Here is a 24309-nt window from a genome sequence, read left to right as displayed (position 1 = left end):
AAAGAGGTTTCAACCTCAATGGGAAAAGCAGGGAAATCCTAATATCATAAAAGCCCAGGAGTCATGAGATAGGAGATGTTGGCTTTAGGACTGGGGAGAAAATGAGCAAGCGTGCCTTTGACTCCAGCGCTATCTTGCCACAGTTCAAATATTAAGTTTTCAGAGGAACACCTTGGATTTGGAAATAAAGCAAATGAAAAGTTCACAATCTGGCAGAGCAGCTGGCTGCCTGTGTGAGGAAACACAGTAATTACGCTGACCCATTCATTATCTCTGGCTACCGCACGGAGTGAGCCAGACAAGATCCCTCTCCGAGACAAGCAGGTTTTACAATAATTCTTGGAGGATTTAGATGTTGAGATAGAACATGAAACAGAAGCTCAGCAGTAGAGCGAGGGGAACACAAGCTGCTACAAGGGTAGAGCCAGGATGCCACTTTGTACCCCCTTTGCTGCAGGGAGAAAATATCCTTCTCGATGCAGGATAAGGGATTTGCAGGTCTTAATACCAGGCTCTGGGCTGCTCCAAGCAGGGCACATTAGAGGGATTCTTATTTTGTTAAAGGAACAAGGGAAGGACTGCACATCAACTTCCTGGGAGGCCAGGTACCCTTAGGTAAAATAAGGAGGTTCCATTGTAACAGAGGCTTCATGGAGAAGGCACGTGAGTCTCCCAGATGGATGGTTTTCTCAGCTATCCCTTTCTTGTTGCGGTCTAGAGCTGGCCAAGGGGTCTCTTTATGAAGTCTCTAGCTAGTCACTGTGATGGATGAATGTTCCCTTCTCTTCCCCTCTTTTCTTCCTCCCTCCCTTTCTCCCTTTGTTCCTCCAGAAAATAAGCAGGACCCTGTGGGGCTCCTGGGCACAAAAGCCTTTCGGTGTCCCCTTCCATGAGTTTCAACAGGCAGGTTCAAACAGTTGCTAATCAGGGAAGGGAGGGGTAGGGAAAACAAGGGAGGAGCAGTCAAGAAACAATAGTGCAGCCTTGAGGCAGAGTCCTGGTTCCCCCTCAAGGGATACATATAACAATATTTTTGAGATGTTTTGCCGATCCTGCAGAAACCCCCACCAGGTGGGAGAAGTTAACAACAGCCCGCTGCCCACAAGCACAGAGACCCCAGACCAGTTGTAACCAGAAGGTTGATGATGCGGACTCCCACTTACTCACCACCAAACAATCAGAAGAAAGTCCATGAGCTGATCACGCCCTCCTCTTTGAACCATTACTATAAAGCTCCTCACTACCCCCTCCAGGTCAGGACACACAATTATGAGGGCATTATCCAGCTGTGGCTGCTTTGCCTGGCAAAGCAATAAAGCTATTCTTTTCTACTTCACCCAAAACTGTCACCAAGACTTAATTTGGTGTTGAGATACAGAGGCCAGAGGCCAGATTAGGCGTCCATCCCTCCCTACCACACCTTCCTCCCTCCTTCTCTCCCTCCCTTCCATTTATTTTCTAATCTCCTTCTGAAGAATGCCGCCATGAGCCTTCCCAGGTGTACTAGCAATCAACTTGATTGACCAAGTAACAGAAGGAAAAAGACTCTCACCATTGCTAAAATGCAAGCTCCATGAGGGCAGTGCTCTCCATCTGTTTTGCTATTTGATTTAGAAAACTGCCTGACACAGCGCAGGTATCAGCTACCTAACACCATGCGTGGACACCCTTTGATGGTGAACCCATCTTAGTCTCCTTCTTTCTGGAACAGTAGAGGCCCTTCCTCTTCCTCTTCCACCTTCGATAATCCAGTCCTTTATACAAAGCACCCTGCCCAAGATTTGCAGATAAACAGTGTGCAAATAACACACCAGATGTCACTCATCTTTATAAAAACCATCACTACGCCCATACTTAGAAGGTGCTGTACTGGCCCCAAAATAGCAACCAGACTTGGAATATGTGTGATTCTGATAAAAAGGGAGACAACTTAGATAAACACACTGCACTGGGAATTCCTGCCCACCCTCAATGCATTTAAATTCACGTTTACTGCTGCACCCTGTCGGGGTATGGAGATTGGTTTCTCCTTCTGGGGGAAAAGCAGGGCTCAAACTTTTTCCCCAGACAGGTGATTACTGTCTGGTTTATAAAAGGAACTATGTCACGTTCCTCCCTTCATGGAACCCCACACAGCGCTCCCTAGAAACCCAGCAAATCTCAGTCTCTGCATGCAATACATGTGTGCAACAAGGAACAATGGAAAATAGCAATCGTTATAATCCCTAACTCGCCTGACTTATAGCCGTGCCTTCTGTGTTTCTCCCCATCTCCATTTAGGGTACTTTTCCCCTATGGCTGGTTTAGGACAGTGTGGCTCTCTTCTCTTGCCAGATGGTCAATTTCAACTGCAAAAAAACCACAACTGTTTGTCAAGCTTCCTTTAGACTCACATGGGATGTCAGGAACTGATTTATTTATTTTTACTTGCCTACCAGGTGTGTTGGCTTATAGATCATGGTTAACTGCGCACGTGAAGCGAATACTTAGATGATTCAGATATAGATTAAAACAAAGCCAAAATGGCTTTATCCTTGAACCATGTAGAAAGAATGTAATAGGGAAGAATGAGTCTGACCCCATGTTAGATCTGTTTCTTTCACTTAAACCTTCGTATTCTATTGCTTTTGCTTGCGTTTAAGACTGTTGTCTAGAGCCCGAAATAGACAGGATAGGCCATTCTCAAGGCTCTGACTTTCCAGGGCATAACACTTTCCCATTCATATAGCGATAAAAAGTTCAAAACAGAAAATAACATTTGTCTTGCTGGAGGTTTACAGGAACATCCTGACCTGACCTACCAGACAGCTACAAGAAGAAAGGATTCTGACACCAAGAAGTCTGCGACAACCAGCCATGCCCCTCCCTCACCTTGGCTTTGTTGAAACCATCTGGGGAGTCTGGGGTTTTTTGAGCCACCCCTCTCCTTGCATGTCCCTGCAATAAACCTTCCTGTGCTCCAAACTCCAACATGTAGGTATTGTTTGGCCTCACTGTGAACTGAGCACACAAACTTGGGCTCAGTAACAAGAAGACATCTTAATTATGTGCTTATATTTCAGTGTGACACATCTCTTGTGCTGAGTTATCATGTCCTCTCATCAATACCCCAGTTCAGGAGTTTGGATCCAGGAAGTGGGCAATAAATGGTTAATAAATCCAATGCAAAATGCCAAGTGGAAACTCACAATGTCCTCTCCACTTCTAAGATGGAGTAAATCAATGCTAATAAAAGTCATCCACCTGTCACCCTGTCCAATATTTGTAAACGCCTCTTTGTTAATTAAAGAACAATGTTAGAAAGAAAAGACACCAAATTAGAGTTAGTTCTGAAGGCCAACGCTGGAGTTTGATTTTTTTTTTTTTTCCTAGTTGAACTTCAAGTTAATAAGCATGTAAACAGACCGTCGATGGGGAACAATGGAAAGTATTAAGGCTGCTTTGTGGATACCAAATAAATCCTTAGTTCTTGGCATGAGGGAGACAAGGGACCGGAAAAAAAAATCCATAGGTTCATTATACTGGAAAGGTTTCCTCTTAAACCTGATCCAGCATGAATCAAAGTGAAAAATCTGGTATCACTGCAACGAAAATTGGATTTAACTCATAAGCTAAAAATGAGTTTCTCTCAAAGAAAACACAGCAAGAGCTTCTGGAGCAAATACCAATTGCACATCTCGTTGACACACCAACATCCACAGCCCACCCACTCCCAACCTTCAGCTAGATTTATATCCAGAGCATATTGGGAGGTTAGCACAGTAGCCATCTCAGTTCTCGGCAATAAGGAGTTCTCCTCCGCCAATGAACTCAATGAAACGGAAACTTTAGGAATGTAACCAGAGGCGTGCTGTGAGGTGCTCAACTATCAAGGCAAATCAACATTTTTAAACAGAAGATGTGTGGGTGTATCAACCCCGCCAAATGGGCCATTTACCAAAGTGTCAACTGCTTATTGCCTTTCTCCCCTCAAAGACAAAGCCTCCACCTCCCACCTCAGACCAGCTCTGCACTCAATGTATTTACAGTGAGGAACACTTGATCACCCCCCCCACGCCCCTCCCCCCTGCCCAGTCTCCTTTACGAATGTGGTGCTTACCTTCGAAAATAAACACAAATGAGATCATCTCAGCAGCCCGGAAATCCCAAGAGAAGATACACAAAACCAGTGGAAAATACTTGAGGGTTATAAACTGCATATTAAAGTTTTAGAGCTCTGGGAGAGATGGAAGAGTAGCAGATGCAAAACCCGACAGGGGGGCAGATTCTGCATCAAAGCCATAAAAATATACAACTGCTTTAACGGGCAATTATTCTTTGCATTTGTGCACGGGTTTGAATTTGCATGAGGTTGCCAGATGCCCTGAAAAGGTGTGCCGTTAGGATGGTAGGCTGTGTGTGTGTGTGGGGGGGAGCTCTCTCTTTGTCTGCTCTTCCTCTCCTTTGCTTCATAAATGCCACCCTCCCCCCACCCTTGAAATGTTTTAAGACAGAGCTGTTCATGCTCATTTGGGGTTGAATTGTTCCGTGGGTAATTTACAGTAGGAAATATTCACTTACACAATTCTGGGGGTGCAGACGCGGTTTCAACAGCAGGTTCACGGTTCTACAGGATTCCCCTTGAGGGAACTCCCGTTCCATGAGCTGGACCATAAATTAAGACGTGGCATAATAGGTAACATACCGAGGTGAAATAAACAGCCAGCTATAGCTCCATTTCACAGGCACAGCACTGTATGATAAACCTCACAATGCATTGTCCAAAAAAAAAAAACACCTGATGATTTTTTTCCAAATGGCAAAAATGTCTGCACATTTTTGTAAGACAAATCTCAAAGAAAGGTACATAAAATTGGCTTGTAGCACAGAATTTATACACAACTAGGTCACTGTCTTTAAATGGCATTAAGTGGGAAACGTAATATGATGGCCCATATTTATTTAGTTGTAGGTCAAAATCAAAATGGAAAGGCTTTCAATTTGGTTGAAATTTAGTCATTTCAAGGTTTGGGGGTAAAAAGGGAGTGTTCCATCCATGCAGTCATCTACAAAAAGACCAAAATGGCCACTCAATTTGTTGGACTCTCTGGTTCTCATATGAACATATATTTAATCCCTGAAATGAACATTTTGGATCGGCTTTTGTTTCATTTAAAAATGCATGTTGATATTAAATACTGCTGTTTAGAAGTGAATAAATCTACATTTTGGACAAACAGTTCCTTATAGGACATCCTCATTTGAAATGCATTGAATAGGAAAACAAAAATTTCTAATTAATGTACAAGTCTAATCACCATTCTCCACATGGAAGAGTAATTTTTCACTGTTCATTTGCTCGGTTTAATCTCATAACTGACATAACAGAAACGCAATGTCCTATAAATCTCCACTCATTTGTTTCTTTAATATTCATATTCCATTGAACTGCAGCTGCTTGTTGCTGCAGCCTATTACAACTTGCGAAAGTGTCGATAAAAATATTATGAAAGGCAAGATGTGTTTCTTCCTGGCTGCATGTGCCATTTATTTGGGGAAAGACAATAAATGGCTTGTGGATTGTCCCCCCCCCCCACCTCCGGCCTGCTGCTTGGTGGGTGATTAGTGATTAATTACCTGGCAGCAAATTGACATGGCACGAGGAAATTGACACAGCCCTGATTAATTAACTTTTTATGGGAGGTAGTTACTCACAAAACATTGTGCACCATAATTGAATCTCTTTACATAGCGTCATGGTACAAAAGTTTTAGTCAAATCCAAATTAGCCAGAAGTTTCTAGGCTGTTATAGGTCTGATGAGGACGCGCATAGAAGGAATTGGCAAGAACTTGAACTTGGAGAGTGAGGCACATTTTTGAAAGGAAAAAAGATGGGGACATTGTGCTGGCTGGATTGCCCAAGATGCATTTATTGGCCTAACTCTTTACTGTATGAGGCTAAAAGGCCTCATTTTCCTCTAGCCTCCTCTGACTGCTGCTTCTCAGTGATAAAGATTCTCGCCTTTGTCCAGTCTCTAAACATCGATTCTCTAATTCAGTTCTTGGTTCCAGCATCACCCCTTCCTTCAAAGGCTTTTCCTCTCGGTTCTATCCCACACTTCCCAACACGGCCACTGTCACCCTCACACCACTCCTTTTTTCCCCCTTCACTTACCATCTTATTTCTACCACCTCATCTGATCGCAACTTCGTTATCTATCTCTCTTTTGGGGTGTCCCGAGGACTTCATTTTGGTCCATACTGTGTCTCCAATACCCAGAGGATTACCTGGTCCCAGGTAAGTGCTGAAATGTTTATTCATTATATCGTCAGATAAACTGAGGATGCCATATACATATGGCATATACATATTCCTTTACAGAGGAAAGATGATTGACAGTTCTTGAACCTGTGAGAGTTGCTAAGGTGCTGCTTAGGAAGGATGCCTATTTTAAGAGAAACTTTAATGAGGGCGTTAGTGGTGAGTGACTCTGGACCTCAGTTGTCTAAAAGTTCAGGCTGTGATAACTGAAATAATCCAAGCAAAGTCATGATTACAGTTGGCATAATTCCATCCTCTTGTCCTCCATTATCAGACGGAGGAGATGCTACTGTATGATGAACCAGCTATTAGTCACTAACCCACAGATTAACTCACAATCTCTCCACAAAACCACACCAACCAGTTCTTATTTTGATCTTCACTTTCCTGTCGGGGAAATGAAGATACAGAGCAGTTCAGAAGCCCTCCAATGATCTGAACCCAGGCAGCCTGACACTAGACCTGCCATCTTATCTATTACACAAGACAGCTAGAACGAAAGCATTCCATGTCATCTTTGAGCAAAAACTTTCTACTTCCACTCTCCCCACGCTGCTTAGAGGCTCTCAATTTGTACTTCCCTACTAGTGTCTGGACAAGCTGCTCCATCACCTCCCTCTATCCATACCACATCCAAGAGAACCAGCCCCGATTCATCATGGGCAGAGTTAATTTGCAGGGCAATCTGTTGACAAGCCTCCCTGAGACCTTGCTGGGGGCCAAGGGGTAGGGGAGGGGGGCGGGTGCCATTTCTTCCATTCTATATTTATGTTCTGAGATTTCAAGACACCTGGAAGGGCTTTGCTCCTTCTCTGCTAATCGGATACAAGCCATGGGGATCACTCCTGATGCATGTTCCTGATGAGAGTCCAAGGCAAGCTGTTTTCCTTCTCCACTGGGGTTGATCTCCACATCTGGATGTGAGCTGGAGTCAGGGGGGTTGTATACAATCCCCAAATGTGGGGGAAGACGGACTCTCCCAGCGGTGGGGATCTGGGTTATAATAGTATGGTGTTACATACACAAACCGAATTACCATCAAAATAATGAGCTCCTTATGACTCAACTCAACTAGAAATTTTCTCCAAGATTTGGCAGATGCAACTAGAAACTTTCAGGATATTTGGGAATGTTGCACTTTCTTCTGTATACAGTCTATTGGTTAATACCGTTATCAAATATCACTTGACTCACAACTTGGTTGGAAATAGACTCTTCCTTGGAAAGAAATGAGTCATCTAGGTAAAAAAAAATTAAAAATGCAATGCAGACACAGGGATGTACCCTGAGCAGTGAGATTGGTTTTCCCAAAGCAGACACGTTTCTGAACTTAACAAATTCAAAAAGCCACAACAAACCCCCCACACAATGCTCACACACATGACTATTCTTTGATCGCTTCGGTCTTTGGGATTTTGAATGAGGACAGCAGCCTCGGTTTTTATCTGATTGCCACGATTGCCATGATTCCTGCTTAGCTCCTGAACTTAGCGGTTGCCTCTTTTCTCCCAGGTTACAAATGGTCCATTTAATCCAACAGACGTGTGGGAAGTGCCAGGGCTGCTGAAATGCGCAGTGATAGGCTTTTTCTGTGCAAAAGACCTGTTTGTGATCTGTCTACTCACAGGTATTGACATTACCCCTGCGGGCAGGATCTTTGTAACAGTTCATTCAGCAAAAGGAGAATGAATCTCCATCTCGGAGTGTTTAACTCGGCAGGACCTCAGAAGGCATTTGCAAAAGTGCTTTCTGTCCTTTGAAGGAAGTCAGAGACAAACAAAGCCGTGAGATGCTGAGATCTATTGTAATTTGGACGAAGCAATTTACCACCATCTATTCCTTTGACAAAAACCTGTACCGGTGTCAATGTAGCTTTTTTCGGGCAGCCGTAGAGAAAAAAAAAAAAAAAAGGAAGGCTAATAATTTATATAAATAATTACTTTATCGAGTGCATACACACAGTAAAGGTTCAACTGTTAAATGATTCACAATCTATCTAACAGCTGGCTGAAACAGCAAGCTCTGTGAATTGCCTCTCCAGGTAGGAAGGAGGGCAAGTGAGATAAATGAGCTTCCCTATGCTAGGCTGGATTTCCCATGGATCTCTAGGGCTGCTGGGGCTCCATGAACATGAGACCCCCGGAGGGGGTTGGCCCTGGCTCACGGGATAGGGATGCAATGCAAAAGCATCGTTCATTTCACTTCCAGCCATCACTGTGGGTAGAGCTGGTCAGTTTGTGTTGAGGCCCACCTGATCTTGAGAGCCAGCTTCCAGACTTGAAAACTGAGTCCTGATCTTTTGAGCAACACCCTGAGCAAACCTGGAGGACAGGTGCTCTCTGGATCCCGGGATCACCTCCCTGATATCCCAGCTGGAGCCCTCCCCAAACACCCACATAGAACAGACTGAAGGAAGACCATTCAGAAATGGTCCAGTTGTCCAGGCACTAGACTAACATAAACCTTCCAAACCAGCTTTTTTGGTGAACTTTCAAAAGTGCCTGGAGAAGATGGCTTCTAAGAAAGAAAGGAAAGTAGAGCCATTTGTTTGAGGAGCTGCAATGCCTCCCGGCAGCCTGAAAGTCTTTTTACACAAGGATTTCATTTAATGCTCACAGGTAAGCAGGTATTCATGAAGACGTTCATGGCAAAAAGACTTGGCCAAGGTCACACTGCTAGTATACCATGATGATTAGGACCCAGCTCTGCCTGAATCCAGCTCTTCTACAAATTTTTTGTTGCTTCAGGAGAATTTTGCAAAACTAATACTGAGGACTAAGATTTGCTGACCAAAAAAAAATCTTTGGGAAATGTTTCTTAGATCCCTATAGCAATGACCAAGGGTGGGGATGATATCTATCCTTGGGCAGGTGTGCCCATAGAGGGGGCTCTTGTATGTTTGTGTCACACAAAAGGCAATCAGGTGTCAAGAGCATACAGGGCATATGCAAACCAAACCCAAGGAGATGGATCTAAAATATGTGGTGTGTTATTTGGTCCTGAAAATGGCCTTTTGTTAACACTCCCCCCACCACCGAGTTCCCCAGTAGCAATAAAATAGCTCTTGGAATGTCAGTACTTTCACGTGAATGAACACATGATTTAAGACAGTGGTGTTTTTGGAGTTCTTAGTGAAGTTAAGTGTTTAAATGATTGTGTTTACATGAACTATATACCAGGCTCCTTCCCCTCGGGTGGGAGGTAAGCTCAGCCTCCTTTCATGCATCTTTGCACTGCATGGGGAGATTTGCTTTTGAAGAGAAATAAGGCAAGGGAAGGAGGGGCCACCTCTGTGGCTGGACACGTTTCTGTGCAAGAAACACCAAGCGCCCCCCGGCTCCAGGGCTTGAATTATATGAGTGTCATTGGTGGTTCTTACTTCCCTACTAAGCCAGTGGTCCCCAACCTTTACGGCACGAGGGACCAGTTTGGTGGAAGACAATTTTCCCACGGATCAGTGGCGGGGGCAGGGGTGGAGATGGTTCAGGGGGTATTGCGAGCCATGGGGAATGGCAAATGACGCTTTGCTCACTTGCTGCCCACCGTCTGCTGTGTGGCCCGGTTCCTAGCAGGCCGAGGACCGGTACTGATCCGCGGCCCAGGGGTTGAGGACCCCTGTGCTAAGCTGCTCACTCCCAGCTGTGCAGACTTTGACAGGGCTTGGCTCCATTTACAAAGCCAGGTTCCCTAAACACATACACCTGCACCCCCTTATCGTCCAGGAATCAAACAGGATCTTATCTTTGGTCCCTGCAAATTTCATGTTCAGAGCTCTGAACTCAGAAGAGGATTTTTTTTTTCCATTTTAAATCCACATTAGAGAAAGACAAATATCGTATGATATCACTTCTACGGGGAATCTAAAAAAATGATGCAAATGAACTTATTTACAAAGCAGAAATAGACTCACAGACATAGAAAACAAACTTATGGTTACCAAAGGGAAAAGGGGGTAGGGGAGGGATAAATTAGTAGCTTGAGATTAACAGATACACACTACTATGTATAAAATAGATAACCAACAAGAACCTACTGTATAGCACAGGGAACTATATTCAATATCTTGTAATAACCTATAATGGAAAAGAATCTGAAAAGGAATATATATATATTATATATATAACTGAATCTGAAAATACATATTATATATATATTATATATACTATATAAGTGAATCTGAAAAGATTCACATATTCTGTATATTATATATATAACTGAATCTTAAAAAGAATATATATAGAATTGTATGTTTATATGTATATAACTGAATCACTTTGCTGTACACCTAAAACATTGTAAATCAACTATACTTTAATAAAAAAATTAAAGTTTAAAAAGAAAAGAGTGAAAAACAGATATTAGTAAAAAACAAACAAAGCCACATTAGTTTGAGAAAGCACATAAAGTGCAGATGAGTGCTTAAACAATAAATTCTTCAAATAAGCTTTTCACCCGTTGAAGAATTTCCCCCTGGCCTCTGCCGAGGGCTCGGGGAAGGTGAGCATGGTCATGGTCTAGGAGTTTAATGTGGGCGCTGCACCAGGCCGTGTGTGGATCCTCTTAAGAAAAAGTACTTTCTGTCAATGCTATCACAGGACTTGGGGTTTCCAGGGAATTCCCCCAGAACGACTGCCTCACTGCCTTTCAAAAACATCTCATCTCGGCCTCTTTGGCTGTGCACGCGCCGGGATCCCAGGGCAACGTAGTTTATTGTTTTAATATCTGTTTGACACAAAGCAAACCATTCTCCAGTGACTCCTTATCTGTCACATGTATTTCTGTGCAAGAAATATCAAGACGAATAAGATGTTTGGGGGCACACCACGGGATGGTAGTTTTTGCAATTGGCTGCCTTTTGCAGCAGCAAGACCCCCATCTGAAAAAGACAAAAGTCTCCCTTCTGCATGGAGATTAATAACCAAGGTGCTGGGAGAGCAGCTGCCTGAGTTGTGGCTTCTTCTCTGCGGAGTCTTCCCTGTGAACAACTGAGGGCGTTCAACTACTGCTTTTTAAGAATTTTCCTGAAGTTGGTAGAAAGAAAGAAAGAGAGAGAGAGAGAGAGAGATAGGAAGGAAGGAAGCAAGCAAGCAGGGAGGGACAGAGGAAGGAAGGAGGGAAGGAAGAACACAACAGTAACAACGAAGTGGTCTGTGACTGTGAGTCAGCCAGAGTAACCACAGATGTTGGTAAAGGAGCTAATCAGCTCGGGGGTGGGTGGGGGAGGTAGAGGCAAGGACTGAAAATACAACTGAACCTGTTCTGAAAACTGGTGTCCATATGGAATAACTAAGTTAACGTAAGAGCTAGCAAAAAAACTCTTAAAACCACCTGTTAATAACTCAGAGATGTGCTGGGCCATCAGAAAACAGGGCAGAGGAAGCAAAGCAAAGAGATGGTGCTTCAGGACTGCAGAAAGAATGGTTTCTGGAGTCCATCCATCAGTAGGAGTAGCTGGACGGCTGTGTCCAGCTGTGGACAATCACTGATCATTAAGTCAGGCATGTGCCATGATCGAGGTGACAGGCAGGGCCTGGCACACAGTAGGTGCCTCACAATCTCTCCATCCGTGGGCTCAATGAGGGAAATAGGATTTCAGTAGCCAAGTGTGTCTCTAGAGCCAAATGATGGTGAAAGCAGTGATACTTAGTTCACCTTCCAAGAGGTATTCAGAAGGCAGTGTTGACAGTGGGTAAGTCTCCTGTGGGGTGCAGCCTCCCAGCTACCCCTGAGTACTGTGTTTGCAATTCTGAAATCTCAGCATTATGTATCTGTCTGTTTTCTGTCTTGCCCACAAGAATGTGGGCGCTGCAGATGCTGACTTGTGGATGTATGGTTCACGGGGTATTGCAGTGTGTAGAATAGTGCCTGGCACAGAAAGAACTTGATAAAGATTGGTTGAATGAAGTCATGCATTTTCACCCCCCTCCCCCCATCAAAGGACTGACAGAATGACTAAAGACTGGAAGGAATTATTTCAGAGATGATGATAAGGGGACTTAAGTATGCCGACACCATAATGCTGAGCCACAGATGTGGGAAAAGCCGGCCACTGATTCCTGATTAGAAGGATGCAGTCCGGAGGACCTTTCGGACCAGCCTTGTTGGAAGTGTGTGGGAGGAAACCGAAGGAGCCCAGGCAGAAGTTGAGAGATCCTGGGTACCTGGACAGAGTTGCACCATTTATCTCAGGGAAACTAGGGCAGGTCATAGAGAAGTCCAGCGGCTCCAAAATCATGGGCTCCAAATCCAGCTGCGTTTCTTCGTTGTTTATTGTGAGAGCAAAGCTAAGTCAATCCATTGTATCTAGACTTAATTTATGCACGTATCTTACTTTACTATGGACCAGGAAAAGGGTATGTGCCCTCCCTGACATTATTTGTTTTAAAATATGAGAAAATGGCACAAAATGCAAACGGTACACCACACTGTACATAAAAAGAAGTCTCCTTTTACCTCCACCCCCAGGTAGCCAGCTGACCTGTGTCCTGCCCTTTAAAGGAGAATGATGGCCTGACAAAGGGGTTGGTAAACAAACCTGGCACAAAGATTGCTTTTGTAAATAAACTGTTATGGGAAGTCCAGCCACACCTATTCCTTTATGTATCGCCTGTGGCTACTTTCAAGCTATAAGGACAGAGTTGAGTAGTTGCAGTGAAGGCCAGGTGGGACATAGGACTGGAAATATTGACTATCTGGCTTTTCAAAGAACAGCTGTGCCAACCCCGTGGCCAGACAGATCAGACAGGGGGCAAAAGGACTCTCCAGAGATCTTGGGATGGAAAGGAGTAAGCACAACGTTGGTTGTGCTTGAATGCAGAGACCGGACAGCTGTCTAGAGGGTCCACCTGACCTCTCTCTGCTCAGACTTCTCCAGGGGCAGAGGGAGGAGCCTCCGGTGTGTAAGTTTAGAGACCAGTAAAGATGCAAGGCTAGGGATTCAGTTAGGCTGCTTCAAAGTTGATCCAGCTGAGTGACCGTGGCTAGTTCTTCAATCCCTCGAAGACTAAATTTCCTCATGTGAAAAGGGGGCATGATAATAATAATGCCTATTTCATAGTTTTCTTGTGAGGATTAAGTGAGAACATTCATGTGAAGGGCTTAGCAGAATGCTTAACATATAATAAGTGCTCAAAAACCATTGCTTATTATTACCATTACGATTATTTTACTTTTGTATTATTTCAGGGCTGGAACTAGGCCTCACCTTGGGCATAAAATGTAAGGGGGAAAGGGCACCAAAACCGCCATGATTAGGACAAATCATATTTTAATGCATTTTTTAAAAAAGTTAAAATGATTATTTTAAAAAATCCATGATGAACAGACTCTCAAAATTTAAATAAAGAAGTGCTGGGCTGAGCCATATTGGATCCTACAGCAAAAGAAAAATGAATAATATTCATCTTGATGGAAAATTTTGATATTTTGTTGATCATGGATCTTTTTCCATTCATTTCCATTTTTAAAAAAATACAGTAAGTCCCCTACATACGAATGGGTTCTGTTCTGAGGGTGAGTTTGTAAGTCCAATTTGTTTGTAAGTCCAACAAAATTAACCTAGATACCAAACTCACACAATCGGCTATATACCACTGCTTTTATTCTTGCTTCCAGACATCCTGGGCTTGAAATAAAGATACTGTACTACTGTACTCTACACAGTACTGTAAAGTGCACAAAAGCACAACAACTTGTAGGGGATGCACACCAGACACATGAACTAAGTTACGTAATTGGACATGCGAACGCACGTTTGCATCTTTGAAAGTTCGAAACTTGAAGGTTCGTATGTAGGGGGAATTACTGTATTGCGTTAAAATGTTATTTATCTTGATGACTGAGTTTTTTGGTGCCTCTTTAAATTTTGTCTGAAGTGAGTGCCTCACTTGCCTTGCCCCGGCACTGATTATTATTCTTTTAAGCGATTCCTCCAGAAAATATTAGAAAAAGCCTCTCGGAGGCCACCACGAAGTCTGAGTTACCAGAAGAGAGACAAAAAAGGGCACAGTTCTTTAAATCAATGTATCAGTAACACAATGACCTGTTCATGCACCTCCTATTAACCGAACTCCACCTACTGACATTTTCTGTGTTGGGCAGAAGAAAGAGGAAGCCATCAATTAATTTAGGCTGTTACTTTAATTACAGAAAGCAATGGAAATTCTATCAATTACCTAAAAGTAGAACAGGGCAGGACTGATTTATGTATGTTTCTGCCACTTAAATCATTGTTTTATGAATTCCACACAATTACTTCCATAAAACCTGCAATCAATACATCAATTAAAACTTTGCCACTACACTTGCCCTTGAGTTTCATAAAAGTTAATCAAGGAGAAGATGCTTTTGCATTTTGATAACATTTAGGTTCTTGAGCATTTGCCTGGGATATCAGATTTTTTTTTTTTTTTTCTGTAGTCAGGAGTGAAAATATCCAGGGGGAATTAACAGTCATCTTCCTCTTAATTTATGATTTGTCCTTACATGGATCTAAAAATTCAGCCATGGCTTCTATGGAAATATGTGAAAATACACCTGTTTGCATGGATAAGCATATGGGACCATATAGAAATTTCTGTTGGAAAATGTTTTTCTGGCCCTTGACAAATAAAAGTGGCACCTGTGTGTCAAGGGACTTGCTATGGACTGAACTGTGTCTCCCCCAAATTCACAAGATGATGCCCTAACTCCCATTGTGATGGTATTTGAAGATGGAGGCCTTTGGGAAGTGATTAAGTTTAGATGAGGTCTTGAGAGTGGTGCCCTCATGAAGGAATTAGTGTTCTTATAAGAAGAGATACCTGAAAGCTTGCTGTCTCTGCCATGTGAGGCAACCATCTATGAGCCAGGAAGAAAGTTCTCATCAGAACTGACCATGCTGCCACCCTGATCTCAGACTTCCAGTCTCCAGAACCACGAGAAATAAATTTCTGTTGTTTCAGCTGCCCAACCTATGGTATTTCCTTACGGCGGCCAAGAAAACTATACGGTGCTAACAAAACTTGCTCCTGGCAGGGATTTTGTCATTTAAAATTAAGTCTAAAGCTGGTAACAAAAGGAAGGACAGATACATTTACCTATACTATTAAAAATGTAGAGTGGAATGGAAGCAGAATCAAATGGCCAACACAGGAATTCTGTTTGTAACATCTATGGTATTCATAGATAATGTCCCTCATGAATAATTTCCTCTCGATGTGAATTAAAAAAGAAAATGAGAAAAACTTGGAAGAGAAACGGGCAGATGTGTATTGGAAATCCACAAGAGGTAACGTCCAAATGACAATTAACTATGTGAGAGACGATATTCCTCACTAAATGAAAGGCAAAGGCAACGAGAGCAAACTAGATGCTATTTTTCATGTCTGTGGACAAGAGATGGTTGCAAGAACTCTGGACCATCCACACCATGGCAGAGCATGAAATTATCGAAAAGGCTTAATAGGAGATGGTGAAAATGTGTTACTAAGGGAAACAAAATGTGATCACATGTGTAATGTGCATATCATATGGATGCTACTGCTCTCCTCTGTATAAAAACAAACTGCTCACACCCCGCATTTCATGTGTGTATGTCCTTCCCTGCATTGTTATGGACAGAATGTGAAAAGATACTTACCAGGGAGTCAATATGGATTACTTGAAAGGCGTGTGTCTGGGGATAAGTTGGGGGATATTACTACATTATTCCATACAGGTGTGTGTGTGTGTGTGTGTGTGTGTGTGTGTGTGTGTGTGTGTGTGTATTTGTCTGCTTCCCTCATTACAGTGAGTACGTGCTATTTTTTAAATTTAAAATCTATTCATTAAACTGTAAAGACAACAAAATAAAGCTGGTAGCATTTACCTATTACTGGACACTACTCCATATGGAAATAAGGATCGGTGAGAACTGGCTTTGCTAATCCAAATTGGAAATGGGCATTCCCATTCATGGAACCAATGATTTACCTCTTGATATTTTAACTAAGTAAAATGGAGGTAATGTCTTAATTTGGAAGAAAGGTGAAGAAAGGTGATATGCTCTTTACCTTCCTATTTCTGCCTTCAGCTGTTTTTTTTTTTTTTTTTTTTTTTAGGTCAGGTTTAAGGATGCCTGAAGATGCACTAAACCAAAAGAAAATAAATTTAAGAGCTCCCAAGATCTGTCGAATAATAACCTGAGGAACTTTAAAAGAGGGAGGAATTCACTACTCACAAATGTTAGTGCTTGATTTGCAGGGAGGGTTTTCAATTAGTTGAACACTACCATGATTTCAGATTCAGGCATTTTCTTGGATCAGATTTGTTATATATGAACTATCTCAAATTTTTCTCAAGTGTATAATTGTTTAACAGAGAAATAATCTGCTGTCAGTATATTTGATTTTGTTAATATTTAATAATACATCTACTCAAATTTACATTTATCTAAATTTACCATTACTTTGGATTATTTGGAAAAGACTAATGAACTCTCGTCCTGAAGCCTTTTTTGATATAAGCAACCACTTGATATATGCAAACAGTGCAGACAATAATATAGCTGGTGCCCTTTCCCTGACAGAAGGAGCCTCCAGACCCCTGGCCCTAGGAAGGAGTGGGCACTGAGCAGGTCCCCAGCCCTGACCCCACTTTCACCAAACATCTCTGTTGAGGGGTTACATTGTTTGCTACTCAAAGCAAAGCACAATGTTAATTAATTAATTACAGTTATTTGAAAGTCGATAAAATAATTTTATTTAATTAGTTTAACTTAGTTGATTAAAGGTTAATATTTTTAGACAAAATATTAATATTAAATTTTTTGCTCCAAGGTGATCTTGCCTAATTCTCCAGAGTTTTGATCAGACTTCACTTAAATCTGATACACTATGGATGGAAGTGGTTTATTAGGACACGTAAGAGGATATTCTGGGACACAACTTGAACTGGGGTTTCACATGAGGGTAAAGTTTGAGGAAAAGGAGGAAATACTGGACTCAGTGGGAATGATGGGAAAAATCTATGGGATTCGGTTGTATTGATATTGAGCTCTGAGTGAAAATCTTTCTCTTAATGCTTTCATGTTCTGGATCATGTTATGAGGATGATTCACTTAAAGGGGGAAAAACCTATTATGCAAAAATGCATCTTAAAAAACAGTTAACTTCAGTAGGAATTATTTTCATTACAGACTAATTCAGCAGGGTTCCTTTAAAAACCAACTCTCCTACTGCATTTAAGGGTGTTATTTACAGATGATTAGCTATTCTGCTAGGCAGAGGGGCAATTTAAGTCAAAAAACATCCAAGGCCAGCTAAAGATCCATGGAAAAAAGCACAAACTCAGGATTAATCCTGAAAGTCCATAAACACATAGGATCCCATTGACAAAAGTGTGATTTACACACACCTGGCTTCTGGAGCACAACTGTTAGATAAAAGTGAGAAACACATGCATTTTCAAGTTGAAACACTGGTGTAGCCTCAAAAACCTGCTGAGACGTAAGGGAGCCTCAGCTTTGGGGAAGAAGGCTGGATTCTTAGAGAAAAAGAGGCCATGCCATTCAGACTTCCAAGACAAGGCACGTGGCTCTCAGCCCTGTGTATATCAGACCTGGAGAAAGGAAAAGAATCTTAGGTGACCGTATGTGGGTCCCCAGATTGAGAGAGAGAAAGAGAGAGAGAGAGAGAGAGAGAGAGAGAGAGAGAGAGAGAGAGAGAGAGAGAGACAGAGAGAGACAGAGAGTGTGTGTGTGTGTGTGTGTGTGTGTATGTGTGTGTGTGTGTATGTGTGTGTGTGTGTGTGTGTGTAAAAATGAACCTTTACTTTCTGGCTGAATTATTTATAGACAATATGGTGTGACTTTGTACTAGGATATACACCTTAATCTGGAAGAGAAAATATAAGTGAGTGTTCCAAAGAAGCCAGCTAACTGCAGACAGTCTAGTTCCAAAAGGCATTGCTGACCCTGAGAACTAGAGCAGAAAGGAAACCTTAGCGATGTGTCTTAGGGAGGGATGGACCATCTTTACACTCAGCGCCATTACCTCAAGATGGAAACGATCTCACACCTCTGGGAACCCAAGTGGAGCAGGAGGGGTCTCAGGGTCGGCTGTCCTTACAAAATACCAATTGAGCTTGTCAATCTGAATACTGTTGCTTAAGGAATTGACAAGCGAAGATCCTTATTGCAAGAAACTAGTTTTTGTTTTGCTTTGTTATGGGGTAGCTATTTATTCAATTAGCTATTTATTCGTTCTCCTTAAAACTATTATATACAAAGTGTATACAAGGACATTTATTTTCCTTAATATTTTTGAAAAATTGCCATCAACCTAAGTACCCAACAACACAGTGGGTGGATAGATTAAAGTATAATATCATTAAACAATAGGTTATTATGAGGCCATTAACATATTTTCATAAAGTACATATGACATGATAATAAGTGAAAATAATAGGATGAAAACTGTGTAGGTAATATGATGGATTGTGCAATTTAAAAATGAAGGGTGTTGGACACACGACACAGTGTCTATAATTATTATAAATTTTAACTTTGAAACTCAAGAAGAGAAGTCTAATTATAAAGAGTGGTATGATATTGCCCTTTTGGGTTTGTAATAATAAAATGGACCTTTTAAATCAGAGATCAGCACACTCCTTCTGTAAAGAGCCAGAATGTCAGTATTTTAGGCTTTTGTGGGCTACCTACGTCTGTCACATATTATTTTTTGTTTCTGTTTTGTTTTTTAATCCTTTGGAAAATCTAAGAAGCCATTCTTAGCTCACCAGTGTTACCAAAACAGGCTGGGGGCTGGATTTGGCCTTTGGGCTGTGGTGTGCTGATCCCTGCTTTAGGTGATTTTATTTTCTCTGTATGCTCTACCTATTTTAACTTGGAGAATTTGTGACATATTTCCATGCTTGACATTTATGATACATTTTCCTCAAGTCACTTTAGAATAGCTATACCAATCCAAACTAGCCCTTTTTTGGAGTTAAGTTGTCTTGTTCACTTCTATAAAGAAAAGCGAAATACACATACATCATATAATCGGAGAGAGCCACGCTGTCCAAGATGGTAGCCATCAGCCCCAGGTGGCTAATTAGAGTAACATTAAGTAAAATTAAATGAAATTAAAAATTCTGTGCCTCGGTCCCACGAGCATGTGTACTGAACTGTGCAGATATAAAACACTTCATGCTATACAGTTCTGTAGGACAACAATGTTAGAGAAAACCCCCAATAATACTCTGGGACTAACACTGTGGTGAGTTTGGGTCGCCCTCTCTCCTACGGAAAATAACATTTATGGAGAAGGAGGGACAGGTATTTACAATGGAAAGATGATGAGATTTCGAGTCAAATAGAGCCAGAAAAGCAGACAAAAGTTGATTAGTCTCACCAAGTTCAAAAAACAAATCTACCATATATCCTGGCTGTGTGATCCTGGGTGAACTGTTCCACTTCTCATTGCCCTCCATTTCCTCAGCTGTAAAGCAAACATTACAATACCTACCTGGTGCAGACTTTGAGGATTAAACAAGGTTGAGCCTGTGAAAATGTGCAGTAGCTTTCTAGTTCTAGGAGACATATGCAAATAATTTACACTGGCCCAAATGGGACGACATTCATAAATTCAGAAAGAACCATTTCTCGCCAGTATGGTTAGATTTTGGCGTCTTGGGGACACGGAAAGGTACCTTGCATTTAAGGAATGTCAAAGCTTCTGCTGAAGATTATACTTTGCTTGGGAGGAACAACTGGCTACTCCCATGACCTGATGACTTCAGGGACCCTCGGGTTTCTCATTAACCATGATGTTTATGGCTTCCCTGTGACCGCTTCTAACCTTGGCCCCTGCAGCAAAGAGTTTGATTTGTCTCAGTCTTTGGGAATTGAGATGCTAGATCTTGGTACATGCTGAAGATTCCCCTCTTGTCTCTCAAGCTCTTAATCACCTTGAGGTTGTTGCCTCTGCTCTCCACGTGCCCCTTCCTCTAGCTGATCTCAGACGCAGCCCGCCTTCCCTCTGGCCCCCGGACTCACTTTTGATCACCGATCCCAATGAGGACCCATTTGGCAGTTATGGGGATTCTCCAGGGTGTACACGCACTGTATGAAATAGAGGGTAAGGTCTTGGCTGTGCCAGAGGACTTTGAGGAAGGGCAAACCAGCTGGAGAACCACGGTGGACTCAGCTAGAACTTCTGCAACCTGCTCTGGGAATTTGGGTGGGGGTGGGGCATTCTCCACTCCAGAGGATACATCCCAGGCAGAGAAATCCTTGATCTTTTTCGTGCCAACACTGTGATCTCTGTTCCATATTTGTTTTTGGTCTCCTCCCCCTAGCAATTCATGGCTATATCTATTAAAGTGCTTTTTAAATTATTATTCCCCCCCCCAGTTAAATGGGGGAGAACCACATTTTTCTTTTATTTCCTCCTCCTTAGTGGAATCACAAAGGATAATACAGCCTTGCAAACAAGTCACTGGCCACGGGCTAGTAATATTTCCCACAATGAGAAAACTGTGCCCAAGATCACCAACCAAGCACCTTTTGCTAGGGTAGGGTGTCACTTGGATGGCCTGCATATTTTATTTCAATTATTTTCGTATCGATTTGCAAAGCTGTGACAGAAGGAAGGCAATGAACTATGTCCCCCCCTCCCATCCTCCTGCCCCCAACCCAAAGCCCCATGTCCCATCCTTTGGCCCCAATCCTGACAAAGGTCTAACGACGAATGGCTGGGACAGCTGGGAAGTGAGGATTCAGACATGAGCAGAGGAATTAGATGCTAAGGCAACAGGGAAAACCAGAGACATGCTTATGAGAGTCAGCTTCACCTCATAGAGAGCAACAAGGGAGGGTGGTGCACAGGGAGTGGGAGAGGACTTACATGGCAGGGAAGGTGATTGGACTCAGACTTATGTCACAAAACAAAAAGAGCCACGAGAGCGGGCTTACTTGCGGAGGTATATACAAGTGAACTGGGGGCACTGTACATGGAAGATCCCTCCTGGTTTGCCTGGCACAACAGCACGGTGCCTACGGAAGAGAGAGAGAGAGATGGTATCTGGTTGGGGGACAGGCACACTACACCTGGGAGATCATGGCAACGCAAACGAGAAAGGCAGAGAAATGAAAACACAGCCACATGCCCGGGCGCAGGATGGGGACACCCAGGGAAGCCCCCTGCCTTAGCCAAAGGGGATTGGTAGGAGCCCACCCGCCCAGCCCCCCACGCACATGGCATTCTTTTTCACATGGGGTCTGGGTAGTGGGGTCTGGTTTCAGATCAGGAATGCAGGCAGCATGGCATAATCAAAAGGGAGCTTTAGAAATATCACAGAGAACTGGACAAGCTTGACTCAGATATTACTTAGCTGTGTGATCTTGACAAGTCACTGTACCTCTCTGTGCCTCGGGATTCCCATCTGGAAAATGGGGGTGAATATACCTATCACCAGGAAGGGTTATGAATCGTATTACTGGAGAGGGGTCCAACACAGGGGCTGGCATGTAATAATCACTGAATAAATGGTAAGCGCATGCAACGATATGTTTAAAGAAAACTCTTCCTCTCCCCCATTTGAGTTTTTCTGAATCAGTTCTTCAGAGGAAGAACAGAATTAAGGTAGGGAAAAAACAAAAGCAACTTGGCCATCCCTGGGACCCACCCTAGACCCATACTGGACTCGGGTGAGACCACTTTTGGCTTCTACGTTTCCAGTTTCTTCCCTAAAGCTCTCTGCCTTGCAGCAGGAGAGGCTGCTTCCTAAGCCTGCGGACCACAGCTGCACTGCAGTGAGGACACTCCTCTCCCTGATTTAAAGCAAAGGGTCTCGGGCTTATCCTTGCAAAATGGCATTTTATAGCAGGGAAGAGTGGTGGAATCCTGCGATATCTCCTCAATCTATGACATCTTGTGAATAACACCCACTCCAAAGATGACCAGGTTAGCGAACCTTCAGGGTATCAGTTCTGTTCTCCTGCTGCCGCGAAGCTCAAACTCAAAGAGCTTGAGAAGAATGAGAGAGATCTTTGAGGACTTGTAAGCATGTTACTGATGATGGAAATGGGCTCCTGTGGTTTCTGTTCCTCTCCCTGGCTGGGCAAGATCCGCCGCCTCCATTTGTTTCTGCTTTCTCCTGTCATCATAGCCACTGTGAAGCAATCTCCTGGGAGAAACAGCCCTGACTTCCAGTCAACTCACCTAGATCCTTGGAGACTTGCCCTTGGGAGGGGTTCTGCAATCCTTTGGTATCTTTCCCAATGTCAACAAAAGGGAGTTAGAACCTCTAGAGTGAGAGGGAGGTTTGCCAAATAGAGAGGGGCTGCCATAAAACAGCAGTAAGAGACAGGAATCTTTTCTGAACTTCAAAACCAGATGCAGTTCCAAAGGGGGCCTCCAGGACCACCATCCTTCAGGGGAGCCAAAATAGAGGAGTCACATGAGGAGGACTGAAAAGGTTTCCTCAAATTCCACCCTGTGTTCCCTGTGTTTCTCTAGATTCTGTACATTACGTCCAGGCAAAACAGACTCTGTTAACATCCCTGAGGCACCTCACCCTTCCCACAACACGAGGTCGGCCAATTCCATCCCATCTTTGACAAGGAGAAGTAGCCCATGGACAGAAGTTCTATCTGAAGGGATCCCTCCTAATCGTTCTCACCCCTCTTTCTCCTCCTCCCACAAAAGCCTGGATAGAAGAGTGAAATTAACTAACCCTCTCCGATAGTCAATATATTGAGAGTCTGGATGGGCCTGAGTCACGATCAACCTTTGCTAAACTGATAGCTCTTTCTTCTTTCTACTTTATTTAAATATAATTTATTGCAACATGTAAGATGAGACTTCACATGTTCTAATTTCTATTCAGTAGGTTTTTCCAGTTCTGTCAGGAAACTGGCATAGTATAGAGATTAAGAGCAAACAAACTAAACACCCAGATCATGGGGCACAGGGTCCAAAATCAACCCACAGGAGGCAGGATACCTAAGAGAAAAGACTTGTCCTAGCCTCTATTCTGCTTTATCAGGGAAGCTCCTGATTTTGCAGGGGCTGCCTGTAAGCTTGTGCTCAGTGCTAGAAATCTTAGAAGAAACTAATATTTGTATAGGATATACAGAAAGCTACCAGATCAGAATCTTCTGGGGAGAAGGGGACCCAGGCAGGCGGATCGCGAGAAAGTTCCCTGGTTAAAAATCACTTTAAAAACGAGATCTGAAGTTTCTTGGGGTGCCTAGGTTTCCAAAGAAAAATATAATCGTAGCAAAAACATATCCAGAAAGGTATTTCAGTATTGTGCAGTTAATAACCTTAGGGTCAATTTTCAACACTATGCTCTGTAATTTAGTGAATCCCACTGGGACACAACACAGATTCTCTCTAGAAAACTAAATCCTGGAAGTGCATAATGATACTTTCCTATTTTCTTATGCTGTGGATTCTGAGAAAATAGACTGAAATAACTTTGGATGTCCTCTTTGTAGCAAAAAAAAAAAAAAAAAAAGTCTTTATGCAATGATTTTGACCTTTGTAAAATAAAATTCATACCGTCACACGACTTGGTTTTTATTTTACCTGAAAACATCCTCCAATTTAATTTGCAAAGTACTTACTGTATGTTCTGTTAGTACTTTGTGACCTTTTCTTACAAGAAAGCTTTGAATTAAACAAAACCAAAGCGGCAGAGAAGAACACTGTAACCTCCATGTATTTTTTGGGTGGGGGTCAGTAATGTGTGTTTGTTTAAAAAAGTCAGTCAATTAGATAATAGGGTACAAACAGCAGTATGAGGAGTGTTTACAAGGTCATTCAAGGCACTTTGTGATGACCTATATGGGAAAAGAATCAAAAACAGAGTGGATATATGTATATGTATAACTGAATCACTTTGCTATACAGCAGAAAGTAATACAACATTGTAAATCAACTATACTCCAATAAAAATTTTTTTAAAGAGGCATTTTGTGATACAGCATGGACTGAGCTTTCTAATGAGTCTCCCAAACTGAGTCTTTGATCTGCCCCAC

The 24309-nt window shown here is 42.6% G+C and overlaps 1 protein-coding gene across 50 annotated transcripts in view; it reads right to left on the bottom strand.

The window, feature by feature from the left end:
* Nucleotides 1-24309, bottom strand: part of RBFOX1 (RNA binding fox-1 homolog 1) — a 2224270-nt gene that overhangs the window by 65580 nt on the left and 2134381 nt on the right. For 32 of the 50 annotated variants that reach the window (XM_067013731.1, XM_067013735.1, XM_067013738.1 and 29 more), the window contains one exon: nt 21238-21318. The exons of the other annotated variants lie outside the window; for them this stretch is intronic. In XM_067013731.1, coding sequence (XP_066869832.1) covers nt 21238-21318 — 81 coding nt within the window. The remainder of the gene's footprint in view (nt 1-21237; nt 21319-24309) is intronic. 50 annotated transcript variants of the gene reach the window in all.

The sequence above is a fragment of the Kogia breviceps genome, chromosome 14, assembly GCF_026419965.1.
Source record: "Kogia breviceps isolate mKogBre1 chromosome 14, mKogBre1 haplotype 1, whole genome shotgun sequence".
Taxonomy (NCBI): domain Eukaryota; kingdom Metazoa; phylum Chordata; class Mammalia; order Artiodactyla; family Physeteridae; genus Kogia; species Kogia breviceps.
This window is presented reverse-complemented; position numbering and strand designations above follow the sequence as displayed.